At 43.0% G+C, this 16,640-nt stretch overlaps 1 protein-coding gene across 2 annotated transcripts in view; it reads right to left on the reverse strand.

The window, feature by feature from the left end:
• Positions 1-10,463: 10,463 nt before the first annotated feature.
• The window catches only part of ATP6V0D2 (ATPase H+ transporting V0 subunit d2), a 56,385-nt gene continuing 50,208 nt past the window's right edge, over positions 10,464-16,640 (reverse strand). For both annotated transcript variants that reach the window (XM_027561622.1, XM_027561623.1), the window contains 3 exons: positions 14,354-14,530; positions 13,088-13,165; positions 10,464-11,405 (listed from right to left, as the gene is read on the reverse strand). In XM_027561622.1, coding sequence (XP_027417423.1) covers positions 11,244-11,405; positions 13,088-13,165; positions 14,354-14,530 — 417 coding nt within the window. In that variant the 3' untranslated portion in view covers positions 10,464-11,243. The remainder of the gene's footprint in view (positions 11,406-13,087; positions 13,166-14,353; positions 14,531-16,640) is intronic.

Below are 16,640 nucleotides of genomic sequence, written 5' to 3' on the forward strand. Positions count from 1 at the left end.
ACTAAACAAGGAGGACATTAGACCGGGATGGGGTTAAGACCTTAGCAGTCTTTGTAAGCAAAGCAAAACTTAGACCTACAAATGCCTCAAGGTTAGGAAATAAAAACCTGAGGACAATCCATTAATAAACAGTCAACTAGGCTTCCCCAAACAAGGCAGATGCTTACGCTATAGCCATTCAAACAATTTCCTTGCTTTTCTTCAGCCTTTTCTCTGTAAGTCTTTCCCCTTAGCTGCTGTCGGCGGAGCATGCCTCACTACTTCCAGAGGGGAGCTGCCCCAGTGGAATCGATTTTGCTTAAATAAACTCTTAAAATTTTTAATATGCCTCAGTTCATCTTCTAGCAGTTCTTGATTTGAATCTATGTATTTTGCAGGTGGAAGAATTTGTGCATTCATTCATTAAACAAATATCTATTAAATGCTGCCATATGCCAGGCTCTGTGCCAAATACTGAATATATTAATATAGCGATGATCAAAAAAAAAAATTTCCTGCTCTCACACACCATCGTTGGGTGGGGAAGGCCAACATTACAAAACAGATAAACAAATCCACTATGGTTACAAATTGTGGTAAGATATAAGGTAAGGAACAGGATGCTTTGAGAGAGACAATACAAGGTACCTCTTTGAAACTGAAAAAAGTCTTTGAGAAGCTGAATATATAGGAACATCGTGTACTGGTGGTTTGCACAACTTCAAAGATATGAAAAGTGCCCATTGGAACTGGGCAACGTGACAAAATCACATTAAAACCTGAAGGAAAGGAGCCAGCCTTGGGAGAATCCAGTGGGAAAAAATTCTATGTAGAGGGAGGAACATGATAGCCCTAAATGGGAACAAATTTGGAGTCCTGAAAATATGAAAGAAGGCCAGTGAGTGTGGTAGGGGACAGAGGATGTCAGTGGGAAGGGAGCGAAGGCCTGACCTTTCTGGGCCTTGTAGATCATGGTAAAGTTCTGATTTTATTTCAAATATAAGGGGAAATGATGGGAGAGTTTTGTTGTTGCTTTAAAGAGTGATAAGGTCTTAGATTTTTAAAAGCCCTCTCAGTTGTAGTGGGGATGACAGTTAGACAGTAGAGGTTTATGGACCTAGCCTACACAAAAGATGATGAAGCACTGGACTTACGTGGTGAGTTAAAGAAATATTTTTGTTAGAAGAATTGGAGAATTTACTTACAGGTTATATACTATGGGTAAGGGAGATTAAAGTGTCATGATATAACTTAGCTATTAACATTTTAAATGTAAATGTTAATAAACCAAAGTTTTGATAACTAGCATTCCAAATAATTTTACATTCAGCTCAGTTCAGTCGCTCAGTCGTGTCCAACTCTTTGCGACCCCATGGACTGCAGCACGCCAGGCCTCCTTGTCCATCACCAACTCGCAGAGCTTGCTCAAACTCACGTCCAAAATTTGGCGCTTAGTCTTGGATGAAAGGGCAAAATTATTTTCAAAGTTACACTGTGCATGATATGGGCTAGTCCTCAGTAAGGGCTCAGGGTTTAAATGATTAAAATGATTCAATAAAATAGGTAGTGTTTCTACTATTCTAATAATTTATAAAAATAAATTAACAAATGTTTTAAAATGCTTCCTCAATTCTCAAATAGTAACAGAATGATAAAAATTATAATTGCAAAGATTTACATGAAATGCCTAGGCAAGTCAGTCACTGTCGAATCCGGGGCATTTGTTGCTATTGGAATAGAGGAACATTTCCCACCAGGCTGGGCTGCTGCTAGTCATCTCTGCCATGACATGGGGAAGACAGATAATTTTTAATGAAATCTGTGAAGCCCCAGATCCAGTTCCATGAACTCTGCAAATTCCCAAAGACATGAGGTGGTTTCCTTCTCATAACTTTATGAACTTTGATAGGACTTCTGTCATTTTTTCACAGGACATATTTGGAACAAACAGGAATCTTAACCTGGAGGCGGTAACTTAAAGAGAAAATTAAAAACTTGTCTACCACCCCTAAGAAAGTAGAATATCTATATCTATCTATCTATCTAAGACAGAAGACACAGAACACTTGAGGCCTAGTTTTGACTCCTAATCTTAGCTCTTCTGACTAGTTTCCCTATCTGGAAATCTAGTGCCCATTCTAGTTCTGAAATTCTACATACCCATTTTATGCCCATCTTTCAGTATCCAGCTTAAATTATCCATTTTATTTTATTTTTTTAGGCTAGATATAACAGATGTAGGCATGTTTCTTAGATGGCTATATTGAATAAGGAACGTTTAGCCTGATGTACTAAATTTGTCAGAGAAATCCAATTAAAAAAAAATTGTCAGAGCAAGATATGGCCATTAGACAGATTTACTGTAGAAAGTTAATGGACCATACACATATGTCAATTTGTTTTCAGAGCCATTGTGCTGATATGCAGCTTGAATTTGTGCTGTCAGACCTACCTTCAGAGGCTGTGGAGAACACCAAGTTCTCTGGAGCATACAAACCAAATTGTGCTGCATATTTCCTTCAGGTAAGTTATTTCTTGAAGTACACTATTCTTGGGGCTTCAATCCAGAGCTGATACTGAACGGTCATTTTCTCTGCAGACTGCAGATACCTGCTTCATTTTCACACAAGCATCCCTTTTCTCCTTGCTGTTGCTTTCCCATATTGTAAAACTGCTCCTGTCTTAAGTCAGCTGACGCTCTCCATGTGGTTCAGTACGGGCTGGCAGTGTGTCCAGCTGCTTTTGATTTACACATAGTTTCTCCACGGTCTTGCCTGAAAATGGTCCCATCAGTGCAGGATAGCACAGGCTACTTCCTAAATATAAGGATGTGTATTTTCTTCTAGAAAACACTGATTTAAATTTCCACCTACTCCTCCTAGATTTATAATTTTTACTAAAGGGGTTCTGCATCTGTCCTGCCCACTCTTCACTATTCCGCTTGACTTATTTTAGTTGGCTTTAAGCAACAAAGGATGACTTTTATATAAATTAAAGAAGACAGAAATGATTCATTTCTAGGTGCCATGAGAAAATGTGAGGGCGCAATGTTCGTCTCTTACACTGAAGGTGCTGTCTTAATAGTAATTTTTCCCATTTGATCATCCCATCCTGAAAATAGGCTTCAGGAAATATCAGCTTGGCAGATGTATTTATGTTTTTAAGACAATTAAGAGCAGTTTTAGGCTTCCAACAAAACTGAGAGGGAGTCCCAGAGATTTTCCATGCCCCACGCATGCAGAGTCTCCCCCATCATCGACATCCCTCGGCAGAACAGCACATTTTTCATCAAGGACGAACCTACATTAACACATCATAATCTCTCCAAGTCCACGGTTTACCTTAGCGTTCACGCTTGGTGTTATATTGCATGGGTTTACACAGATGTATAATGACATATGTCCGTCGGCAGAATATCCTAGAGAGTCACTGACCTAAAAATCCTCTGAGCTGGGCCTGTTCATCTCTCCCCCCACCACCCCTGGCAAACACCAATCTTTTTATTGCCTTCATAATTTTGCTTTTTCCAGAATGTCATATAGTTGAAATCATTCAGGATGTTGTCCCTTTATATTGGCTTATGTCACTTAATAATATGCATTTAAGATAGCCCATGAGGTTGCAAAGGGCTTCCCTTGTAGCTCAGTTGGTAAAGAATCTGCCTGCCATGCAGGAGACCTGGGGTTCGATTCCTGCGTTGGGAAGATCCCCTGGAGAAGGAAATGGCAACCTGCTCCAGTATTTCTGCCTGGAGAATCCCATGAACAGAGGAGCCTGGCGGGCTACAGTCCATGGGGTCACAAGAGTCGGACATGACTTAGTGACTAAACCACCACCATGGGGTCGCAAAGAGTTGGACACGACTGAGCGACTTTCACTTTCACTTTTCAAGTTTCCTCCATGTCTTTTCATGGCTTAGTGTTGACTAACACTCCTTCTGGATGACCACTGTTTATCTGTTTACTACTGAAGGACATCTTGATTGCTTCCAAGTCTGGGCAGTTATGAATAAAGATGCTACAAGCATCTGTGTATAGGTTTTTGTGTGGACATAAATTTCCAACTCCTTTGGCAAAATACTGAGCAGGGAGGTGATTGCTGGTTAGTTTTGTAAGAAACCACTAAACTGTCTTCCAGAGTGGCCACACCATCTTGCATCCCCACTGGCAATGAATTTTGCTCCAATCCCACCCTGCCTCCCCACCACCACCACCGCCGCCAGCATTTGGTGTGTGAATCCTGGACTTTGGCTATTCTAATAGGTGTGTAGTAGTATCTTATTGCTTTAATTTGCATTTCCCTAATGATCTATGATGTGGAGCATCTTCCAATAAGCTTATTTGCCATTTATGCATCTTCCTTGGTGAAATTCCTCTTGAGGTCTTTTTTTTAACTGGGTTGTTTATTTTCTTAGTGTGGAGTTTTAAGAGTTCTTTGTACGTTTGCATAACAGTGCTTTATCAGATATGTCTTTGCCAATATTTTATCCTAATCTATAGTTTGCCTTGTTATTCTCTTGATACTGGTTTTTGTAGATTTAAGTGAATGTGTAGTGTCTATTATTCTTAGGGAAGGTGTCCATCATGTTCATCAGATTCTTTAAGGATTCAGTCAGTTCAGTCGCTCAGTTGTGTCCGACTCTTTGCGACCCCATGAATCACAGCATGCCAGGCCTCCCTGTCCATCACCAACTCCCGGAGTTTACTCAAACTCACGTCCACCGAGTCAGTGATGCCATCCAGCCATCTCATCCTCTGTCGTCCCCTTCTCCTCCTGCCCCCAGTCTTTCCCAGCATCGGGGTCTTTTCCAATGAGTCAACTCTTGGCATGAGGTGGCCAAAGTATTAGAGTTTCAGCTTCAGCATCAGTCCTTCCAATGAACACCCAGGACTGATCTCCTTTAGGATGGACTGGTTGGACCTCCTTGCAGTTCAAGGGACTCTCAGGAGTCTTCTCCAACACCACAGTTCAAAAGCATCAATTCTTCGGTGCTCAGCTTTCTTCACAGTCCAACTCTCACATCCATACATGACCACTGGAAAAACCATAGCCTTGACTAGACGGACCTTTGTTGGCAAAGTAATGTCTCTGCTTTTCAATATGCTATCTAGGTTGGTCATAACTTTCCTTCCAAGGATAAGCGTCTTTTAATTTCATGGCTGCAGTCACCATCTGCAGTGATTTTGGAGCCCCAAAAAATAAAGTCTGACACTGTTTCCCCATCTATTTCCCATGAAGTGATGGGACCAGATGCCATGATCTTCGTTTTCTGAATGTTGAGCTTTAAGCCAACTTTTTCACTCTCTTCTTTCACTTTCATCAAGAGGCTCTTTAGTTCCTCTTCAGTTTCTGCCGTAACGGTGGTGTCATCTGCATATCTGAGGTTATTGATATTTCTCCAGGCAATCTTGATTCTAGCTTGTGCTTCTTCCAGCCCAGCGTTTCTTGTGATGTACTCTGCATGTAAGTTAAATAAGCAGGGTGACAATAAACAGCCTTGACATACTCCTTTTCCTATTTGGAACCAGTCTGTTGTTCCATGTCCAGTTCTAACATATAATAATCTTAAAGGATTATTTTAATTCAAATGATTAGAGCCATGGTTAATGACTCATGTTAAAGTTGGTGGCTCAGGTAATACTGGTATTTCACAGAATTACCTCCAGCACAGGGAACAGTTGAACTATGAACTGATAATTCCCTATGATATGGTTTACGTTTATTTATTTGCACGTGTGGTTCTTGCATAACTTTCTTCCAGTCTTTCTACTGAAAGCCTTTCGGGTTCTGAAAGATTTGTTCAATACAAACCTCTCATCACAGCACCAGGGTGAATCCTTGCACACAACCATGTGATCTGGACACCCAGAGCTAGAATTGATGGTCACCCAAGCTTCCATATTTCCACATATCTTAAGAAATAGATTGAGTTAAAATATATCTAATCATGATCACTAAGGGGCTTCCCTGATAGCTCAGACAGTAAAGAATCTGTCTACAATGTAGGAGACCTGGGTTCAACTTCTGGGTTGGGAAGATTCCCTGGAGAAGGGCATGGCAAAGCATGCCACTATTCTTGCCTGGAGAATCCCATGGACAGAAGAGCCTGGTAGGCCACAGCCCACGGGGTGGCAAAGAGTCAGACATGACTGAGCAACTAACACAACCACAACAACCAACAATCACGGTCACTAAAATCTTACCTATAGATTTCCTTTCAATTTTCACTTACATTTTGGAAAAAAAGAAGCCAGCCTCATAGAAACAGAGAGTAGAAAAGTGACTAACAGGGGCAGGGAGTGGTATAAATAGAAGTTGGTAGAAAGGTCCAAACCTTTGGTTATAAGATGAATAAGGTCTTATTAATAGAATCGAACGTGTTACTTGATGACTATAGTTGGTAACACTGTACTGCATATTTGAAATTTGCTAAAGAGTAGAACTTAAATATTATCTCCCATACAAGAATAAAGGTGTTACCATGATGGGAGGACTCGCTTCACAGTGTCCGTGCCCATGCATATCAAATCATATTGTGCACTAAAGTATCTTACAATTTTGTCAATTATTCTTCAAAAACCTGAAAAAAACGAAAATATGTTAATTTTAAAAACTCCTGATGTTGCAGAAATGAACTGTAATATATTAGCATTTCACTCATTTTTTAAAAGAGCAGAAAATTAAAAATAAAACACTAAATCAAACCAAAAATTTAAAAACAGTGAACATCTTATCCAACAAAATATGTATCTCATCAGCATGAAGAGCTGAATACAGAATGAACTGCTTTAATTTTTCAAAACTTACAAAAGAAGAATCTGAAAATGTTTAGTTTAAAATCTAAAATTGCTGTTTGTTCAAAAAACGACAAAGGTAATAATGACTATCACCTCTGAAGAGTGAGACTCAGGGTCAGCGAGTCTGGTGCTGCCAGACCTTACTGGAAAGCAAGATGCCGCCCTGTCCCCTGGAGTTGCTCGCTCCTATCTGGCCTTGGGCGTGACATTTCTGTCTTCAAACGGCACAGAAGTAGTCCCTCCGGGTCAGAGTCAAGACTCATTTGCAGGTGATATACGTAGAAAACCATACCTACCCCAACCACCTGCAAAGACGATTGGAGAGTGGATGGCTTCGGCAGGCCTAAGAAAGGACTTCAGAGTGGCCACAGACACTGTGGGACCTATCAGTGGATGACTGCTGAGTGCCACTGTTCCATTTGTACTACTGCAAAGAAGTACCCTCGATTTAGCGGTTCAAAGCAGCAACTCTTTATTAAGCTCAAGGATACTGCAGGTCAGTAATTTAGGACAGGACTTGTCTAGGTAGTTCTCGCCTGGGATCTCTCATGCAGTTGTGGTCAGGTGTTGGGTTGAGCTTTAGTATCTGAAGACTAGCCTGGGCTAGACATGGCAGTCTAGATGTGATACTGTTGGTTGGGGCTCAACTGGGATTGTCATATTTGAATATACCTTGCTTCTCCATGTTGTCTGAGTGTCTAACCTTGGCTGCTGTATGTGGCTTGGCTTCCTCACAGTATGGGAGGCTCAGGGAAGCTGGACTACTTACATGGTAGCTCAGGACTTAAAATCCAGTAAGCAAAGGGAACTAAATAACCTTGGAAGGCATACAGCACTGCATTTCTGGATTTTGCTGGTTATGAGTAAGTCACTAAAGATAGCTTATGTACAAGGAGAAGGGACAAAGAGCCCCATCTCTAGGTGGAGGAGTTTTAAAGAATGTGAAGACATATGCAACCTTGCAGTAAAACCACTGCAACCAGTCTTAATGAGAGCCTGCTCTATTGATAGGGAGTCTGGTACTTGCTTCCTGAAATGGAGATCTAATAATTTCTTATGTATTTATCCATAAAACTTGCTTCCAACTTTGTCAAAAAGAGATCCACACTAAGTAGAATGTTGAAAACATTCTTACAGATATCAGAAGTCTGCATAGAGCTACCAATGTACTTTTATAGCTTGTCAATGATCCCAGTCTTTAAATGACATTTTGTGGATCTGAACAGAATGATAATTTTCTGGGGACAACTTCCAGTATATTGATTGACACTGGTTTCTATGTGCATCTTCTTCATGTATTCTCTTTCCTTTTCAAAGAGAACCCCAACTTGCCTTCCCTTGGAAAAGCAGCCAGCTGTTCTCATTGAGCAGTGCTCTGATCAATCATATTTCACTTAGTGATCAAGTTGGTTGTTGAAGCTGGAAATTGCAGCAGAAAGTGACTGAGGAGAAAGTGGGAAAGTGATTGATGGGAGGCCAGACAGAGTAATGAAGATGTAAAAGAGGAAAATGAGCATAGGAAATTGCTCAGGGCAGGTGGTTTGGCCCTTACGATAGTTTCTGCAGCCTATTCTCTTATTTATAAAGCTCCTACATTTTGTAACTATGCAGCCATCCAAACTAACATAAAAACTCCCAATATCAGGTCTCGCCGCAATGCGGGAGACGTGGGTTGGATCCATGGGTTGGGAAGATCCCTTGTGTTCTTGCCTGGAGAATTCCATGGACAGCAGAGCCTGGTGGGCTACAGTCCATAGGATCGCAAAGAATCGGACACGACTGAATGACTAACACTTTCACTTTCACATATATCTTCATCTTACCTGTGAGATCTGACACTACCAGCATGTTTCAAGTGGTAGGTTAAAAGTTATTACTGATGAAACCTCTCAAATCTGATAACCAAGTCTTTCTTCACTCTACAAAGTTTTATTTATCTGTCTTAATGTCTTATTAAGTTTCTGCCATGCTGCGGGGAAGGGTTAATTCAACTTGTCCAATATTCAGCAAGACAGCCTTAGGTGAAATTCACCCAGATTCAGAATGGTCCTTTTTATTTGCTGTCAGCATTCCAAAAGCACTGCAACAAATAAAAGGACTGCAATTTTTTTTCCTGCCTCAGATATTCTCCAAATTTCCTGAGAACTGCAATTGCTGATTTTGAATCCCCAAGCACCGCAAATTCTCCTGACTGAAAAACTTTCTTATAGATTTAACAGGTTCCTGCCCACAGACAGACTGATAAATGACTTTGGAACCTTCGAGAAGGGGGTGGGAATGAAGGGGTGGGGGTGGCCGGAAGTCTGCCTGTGGCGCGGGCTGGACCGGGTGCAGACTGAGCAATTCTGGGTGTAGAATCCACTGGAGTACCGTGTGCCAAGACCAAAGTCAGCCGATTATAGAGGTGGAAATCTGAGACTGATGGAATACTGCTGGGAGGTGGGTGCTAAAGGGATAACAAAGAGCCTCAGCTTCCACCACTTAGGAAACGAAATGCATTTTTGCCTCGTGGTTTTTTGTGTTGCTTTCTGTACCTGATTTGCTGGCCTCGTTTCCAAAGGGTCCCCGAGGTAGGACAGAGAAATCGGATCCCAGCCACACTTAAAGGCTGTAACTTCGAAGCCAAGTTTTCCCAACAGCAGAGGGTGCACCCCGTCTCTAACAGGGCACAACCTGCAGCGTGCGCCGCATGAGGTGACAGGAAATTCCCTTCTCTTCTGTCCACACGATGGTTAGACTTGGTGGCTAGGGCGGGGTTGCGGGGGCTGGAGGCTTCATTACCCGCATGGAGGTGATGAGAGCGGTAACGGCAGCCTGCAGCCCTGGGGCACGTGAAGGGCCCACACGGGTCATGGAGAGGCGGGTGGGAAGGGCTTGGTCTGAGAAAGCACCACTTTCTCTAAGGGGCCGCTGTGCAACCAGCATCTTTGCCCTCGACCCTTAGGGACGCCCAGTCTTACCAGTCTCCCCCGCTGCAGACTGCAGAAATGTAGTTTACGGGCATCTCCTGGCCTCCAGGCTTCGGAGGGGAAGACGGCAGCCGCAGGTAGGGGCAGGGGCGAGGCGGGGAGGATGCTTTCCACGGCAGAGGCTGCCCCTGGAGCAGCTCCTGGTTCTGGCTGCTGAATCCGCACTGGAGCCTTTACAGCACGGCCTCCACGTGGGCACACGGCCCGGGCCCCTGCACAGCTGAGCAGCAAGGCACCTGCCTGCCTTCTGACTCTCTGAGCCACTGTTTTTCCTCCTGCTTAAAAAATTCCTATCACTGAAATTAGGAAATATTTTATAAGTTCAATTCCCAACCGCCCCCCCCCCCCCCCCCGCCCCCACCAAATGGATTTACTTCTTGGTCTTTGTACTTAATTCAGTATAGGTATACTCCGTGTATTCCTGGACTTCCCTGGTGGCTCAGACAGTAAAGCGTCTGCCTACAGTGCGGGAGACCGCGTTCGATCCCTGGGCGGGGAAGATCCGATCCCCTGGAGAAGGAAGTGGCAACCCACTCCAGGACTCTTGCCTGGAAAATCCCATGGACGGAGGAGCCTGGCGGGCTACAGTCCAAGGGGTTGCAAAGAGTCGGGCACCACTGAGTGACTTCACTTTTCTATACTCTGTAAATATTCTTACTTGAAGAACTTTCAAATATAAATATATGTTTACCTTTTAAATATAGCAAAAAAACCCAGATTTTTCTATTTAGGAATTTTTTATTATTTTTAAAGAAAGCACTGGAACAGTGTTTGTTGATTTTTCTTTCTCTGGTAAACTGGAGTTTTATAGAGAATCCATATCCTGTGAACCTATGATTTATGTTTCTTAATGAATAAAATATAACAATTTTTTCTTCTCAAAGTATTAATATGGAGAAACTGTAAGAAAGAGAGGTATACCTCTTGTTTAATGAAAGTTGTGAGAAAATAAGTCATAGTCGGCAGCCTTAATAAGAAGTTTAACACTCGTGCCCCTGTGGGACATGATTTGGAACTCTGGAGCTTTCCCAAGCCTACCAGATCAACGTGCATTAGAAGAAAGTACAGTCTTTTCCACCGTGTGTGTGCTCCTTGATGCCTAGGTACTACTCTGGATTTTTGTGGACATGGATAAGGAATGGACAGTTAACGAGTAAAGGAGACACTCAGCTTGTGGAGAAACATGGAAAAGCAAAACACTTCTTAATAGATTTGATTTGATAAGAAGAAAATGAGAATAGGGAAAGCACCACAGGTTAATTAAAATTAATGTCTAAGGCCCAGTGAAGAATGAGACATATAACAAGATTTAAGGCTCCTGGCAAAAGATATGCTTTGTTTCAGGGTTGCTTTGCTGTGTTTCCAGTGGGTGTACAATTCATGAAGTGCAACGTCTCTTACTTTTGTGTGATCTAGATAGTACAACACAACTCTTTTATTTCCCTCATAACTTCCTCTTAATGTTTATGATTTTCTGCATTTGAGGCCCCTCACTGGGTTATAAGATTGGAATGTAACTGTTAATTTTAGTTCGTTGTCTCTGTGAAATGCATTCGGCTATCCACACGATGTTTCTCATTTCTTGTTCCTTCAGCTTGGTGTATGCATAAAACACACCATAGTGGAATTGCCTGTTAAATGCCAGCACGTTCATCTGTACCTGAGGAAGGAAAAAAAAAAAAAAAACATGGACCATCAACTTATATGGAACATACTACATTAATGAAATAATATGAAGCTACAGACCAGCTAGTGCTTGTTTAGTGCTTATATGTATTTAAATAGACAATTTCCAAATTGGGTCAAAGAAAAGGAAACAGCAGGAAATTTAGCAAGTCTGAAAGGAGAGTGTCACCTTGCAGAGAAAGGCAGACAACCAGCAGTTTACGAAGTAAGTTTGGAAAATTACAAGACAAGCTCCAAACCTCAGTAGCACTGTGAGCACTGATTCACCTTGGGAGGACTTCGTCTGTGTGTGTATGTGTGTGTGTGTGTGTGTGTGTGTGTGTGAGAGTAACTTGGTAGAGATATTGATTTGGCTTCTCTCATTTAGATAAGATATTTTTCCTTGGTGCACAACGGTTTACAATTTTCAAGTCGTTTTTAGGCTATTGGACTCCTTTTCAGGGCAATGTCATACAGGACTCTGGAATCTGGACCAGGTTACGCTACGAGTTTCCTTAGAAACTTGACATATAGTTAAACTGTTAAAAGAAAATTAAAAAAAAATTTTTTTTAAAACTAGGATACAGTCTGAAATGGAACAATCCCTTTATTCTTTTCCATTTAGGAAAAAGAAGAGGTACCAAGTCCCTTACTCTGTTCTGAAAACCTCCAGCAAAGCTGTCAGGAAAGGGAGGCTCCCCGCTGTCAGGAGCAGGCAGGCATTTTTCCCGCCAAGGGGGGCCCTTTAACAGCGGTTTTTGCAGAAGCGCAAGAGTGTGGGCTTTTAAAGCATCCCTAATATATGAAACAACTTGCATTGTTTTCACTTCCTTCTAGAGAGCTGTTAGAAAATGTCTAGAGTAGGGCTTACAGGAAGACTCTCATACTGCTTTCTGGAGCCAGTCTGACCCTAATGTGTGGGTAAATTTCAGGCTTCTCTCTAAAACCAGTGGTTTTAGGGAAATGAATAAAACACATCATAAAATATTGTCCGGATGTGGGGGGCCCGCCAGCGGGCTAGCTGCCCGAAGTCCTCTCGTTGCACGTTTTAGTAGCCCATGAACTGGCTATAAGATTAAAGTACTCTTCTGCCTTTTCAGGAAAACAGAATAATCTAGACTGGATGGATTTCCACGCAAATAATTCCTAAGTGTTGTAACTGCACAGGAGTGATAAACCCTCCTTGAAGAAGGGATGGGTTAGAGGGTGTGCCCTTAACAGAGTGTGCTCCATGACAGCTGTCAACACGTGATCATGAGGGCATCCTAGCTTTGTTTCTCTGGGTAATTATGGACGAGCTACCTCACTTCCATATTCTTGCCTGGAGAATCCCCTGGAGAGAGGCGGCTGGTGGGCTACAGCCCACGGGGCCGCACAGAATCGGGCATGACTGAAGTGACTTAGGCACAGCGCAGCTGCCTCACTCCCGGAACTTCACTATGAGCACATCTGTCTGGATGGGACAATCCCACAAGAAGCCATCATTTGTGAACCTCAGGGCCTTGACGCTCCAAGGCAGAGATACTGACTAATACCTGTCCAAGCTACGGACATGCCTAGTCAGTTGGCCTGGTCAACTGTAAAGAAAACCCAAGGTGTTAAAAAAATACAAAAACTAAAACCCAGAGTATGAGAAAAAGGGTGTAAATGCTGGGAGCATTTCCATTTCCACCATACCTCACGCTCATAAAACACATCCTCCAAAGTCTTTCCCCCACTGCTGTCACTTACGGCCTCAAACAAAGGCTTGTATACCTGAGAAACAAAGGCAAGACATTCTTTTTTAAACAAGTCTTCATGTTTTATAAGCATAAAAATCATACCTTTCCAGCAACATAAGAATTGTGCATCTGTTTTAGAAAATCTATCCAGAAGGCCTGAATGTTTTTTGTAGGCTCTTTGGTCTCTTGAGGAAATAACAAAAAAATCCAAACAAGGAGAGGAGGGATGGAATTCCGTTCTGTGGGCTTATTCAGGCCTACAAGGCGGGAGGCAAAAGCAGTTCCGCTCTCTGTGCACGTGGTATGAGCTAATTTCCACGTTTGTCTCTTAGGGCTGGTTAGACACATTATAGAGGCTAAATGAGTGCTCGTGGGTTACTCAGTGTGGCTTCACGGTTCTTTGAGATGACAACTGATAAAATCCGTATGGAATTTTAAGTGAGGAAGGGGTGAAAACCGGGGAGAAGCTCAAATTTTAAGATTGCGCTCAAGAGCCTCTTGCAGTGACGCAAGAGACGTTACAAAGATTCATGCATTGTTGGTTGGCTTATCTTTCCCTGGGGGCAAAAATCCATAGGCAAAGATGAGAGGGGTGTCATTCTAGTTCTGGAAAAGCTCCCTGGAGGGTGTGTGTTACTGTCTGCAAGTCAGAAGGGAGGGTGCCAGGGGATGAGGTTACACCCTTGAGCTGAGAAGCTTCAGGCTGTCCAAGAGCAGCTGGGTGCCGCAGTAAGAGAGGAGGCGGCAGCCCTCCTTCCCTAATGCTGGCCACCGAGCAAAGGGTGTGGTAAACAGTATGACCATTTCTCCCGTGTCCTTCTAGGAGACACTCTGTACCTAGCACTGTCTGTCCAGTGGGCACTTGAAAGGGCAGCTGGGGCAGGCTCTTACACATAACTCTGACATGAGCTCACATTTCCACTGCACCAGTCCCTTGGGGAATTTGCTCTATCAAGCACTTTATTAAAAAAAAAAAAAAAAAAAGGTTCAAATGACCATCCCCTGGAGATTTAAACAAGTACTTGCTTGGCAGGAATCTTAAAAAACACACTAGATTGGGTTAGAAACTCGATGTATTTCTTTGGGAGAAACATCATAGCAAGAAATACTGCCTTCTAGCCTATAAACATTATAACCACGTTAGATAAAGTGTAAATGGATGTGTGGACTTCTAAAGCATGGGAGAGGAAATCATGCGAGACATTCTGGGATAAGCACGCACTCCGTAACTGTCCGCTACCCTCTTCATCTGCTCGAAGTCCTCGGCCTGGGCCAGCAGGCGCAGCCCCTCGGGGTGGAGCTTGCCGCAGGTCGGGTAGAGGGTCTCCCGGTCCTCTTTGCTCAACTCGGTGCCAAAGGAGTTCAGAGTGATGATAAAAGCACGCCGGTCAGCCTCAAACTGAATTTGCAAGACATGAGAGTCAATGAAATTGAACCACCTACTAAATGCTCTAGACAAATTCATTTTCGAAACGATCTGCTTTCTTTCCAATCTGTGGCTAATTATAATACAGACGTGTTATTAATATCCCCACAGTCTCTTCCTGTCACAGAGCAACTCTGCTGGCCAGAGAAGGAGCTCACAGCCCAGGAGGCCAGGGCATCCCACTGCAGTTCCCAGGCTCTCTGTTATCAGTTACTCAAGTGTTTCTCTCGTGTAGCCCCCTAGAGTCCCAAATGCCCCTTCCATAAACATCAGAATAAGACCAACTTGCTGGGATCGATTCAGAGATAGGATGAGATAATGTACACAGAAGGTCCTGGCAAAGTGTTTAGAACAAAAAAGTGCATGTCATACCAGTTAACATCCCTTTCTGAATGCTGAGATCAGTTCAGTTCAGTCACTCAGTCATGTCTGACTCTTTGCGACCCCATGGACTGCAGCATGCCAGGCCTCCCTGTCTATCACCAACTCCCAGAGTTTGCCCAAACCCATGTCCACTGAGTCAGTGATGCCAACCAACCATTTCATCCTCTGTCGTCCCCTTCTCCTCCTGCCCTCAATCTTTCCCAGCATCAGGGTCTTTTCCAATGAGTCAGCTCTTCACATCAGGTGGCCAAAGTATTGGAGTTTCAGCTTCATCATCAGTCCTTCCAATGAACACCCAGGGCTGATTTCCTTTAGGATGGACTGGTTGGATCTCCTTGCAGTCCAGGGACTCTCAAGAGTCTTCTCCAATACCACAGTTCAAAAGCATCAATTCTTCTGCTCTCAGCTTTCTTTAGAGTTCAACTCTCACATCCATAAGTGACTACTGGAAAAACCATAGCCTTGACTAGCTGGACCTTTGTTGGCAAAGTAATGTCTCTGCTTTTTAATATGCTGTCTAGGTTGGTCATAACTTAAACTGGGCTACTTACCATTTGTTTGTACTTCGCTGGTATTGGTTTTCTTCTTTCAAGTCCTAGGGTAGATATTGATAAATCTAAGCCTGTCTCTAAGGATCATGGGACTTGGGACAAGTGACTTTGCTCTCCGGACCTGTTTCCTTATTTGTAAATGGTGAGGTCTGATCACATGCTCTCTCAGGAGGGGTCAGTCTACTCCCCACCTGTCTCCTCTGTGCTGAGCCCTACTAGACACTGAGCTCCCAACCCCACGTCCCACCTCTCTGTTTCATCTGACCAGCAAATCCTTCTTGAAATCGCCCTCTATTTCTTCACACTCCTGTTGGTTCTGCTTCTACCCACACTGACCATTCCATCTCGGTCCGTCCCCCACAGGTACCTCCTCTGCCTGCCAGGGGAATCTGCCATGATGACCTTGGGCTAAGAAGACCGTCTCCACCTACCCAAAGCAACCTGTGCTTACCGCATTATTTTAAAATCTCTGCATGTTCCTTTCATCCCACTGCACTCTAAAATCTTTGACGGGTCATGTCTGTCTTATTTATTTTTTGAATATCTAGTGCCTGACACAGGAAGATCTTAAACGTTTACCAACTCCAACAGAATAGTCCACAGTTCTACCACTCTAAAATTCTCTAATATTCTCTACCATGTTGCTATCCAAGGTGTGTTTCAAGGATTCGTAGCTTTGACCTCACTGGGAAGCTTGTTAGAAGTTCAGAATCTTAGACTGTAGTCCAGACCTAGTGAATTAGAATCTGCATTTGAAATAAGATCCCAAGCTTGCTCATATGCACATCAGAACTGAAATGAATTGCTCTACAGTATTATTTTTTTTTTACTAATTAACCAATAGCAAATCCAGACTTACAACAGATCTTACTGGAACTGTTTTGTTAGAACAGGTGTTTCCTATCAGTAGAGCGAGAGTTGGTTTCTCTGATTCTTTTGATTGCTCTCATGGAAATTATGGGTGCGTCAGAGGCAAGGAGAAGCCTTATATGGAAGCAAAGGCAGCTGCCTCTGGCTACTGAATATAATCAAACTTGTCAGTAATCTTAGACCTTCCGGGATAAGAAAAGAAATGCAATAGGGAGATTTCATGGCAAAAAGAAACCCTGAAAATAACCAACAGGGCAGGCGGAGCAACAATGGAGTTC

Source organism: Bos indicus x Bos taurus, chromosome 14 (assembly GCF_003369695.1).
Source record: "Bos indicus x Bos taurus breed Angus x Brahman F1 hybrid chromosome 14, Bos_hybrid_MaternalHap_v2.0, whole genome shotgun sequence".
Classification (NCBI taxonomy): domain Eukaryota; kingdom Metazoa; phylum Chordata; class Mammalia; order Artiodactyla; family Bovidae; genus Bos; species Bos indicus x Bos taurus.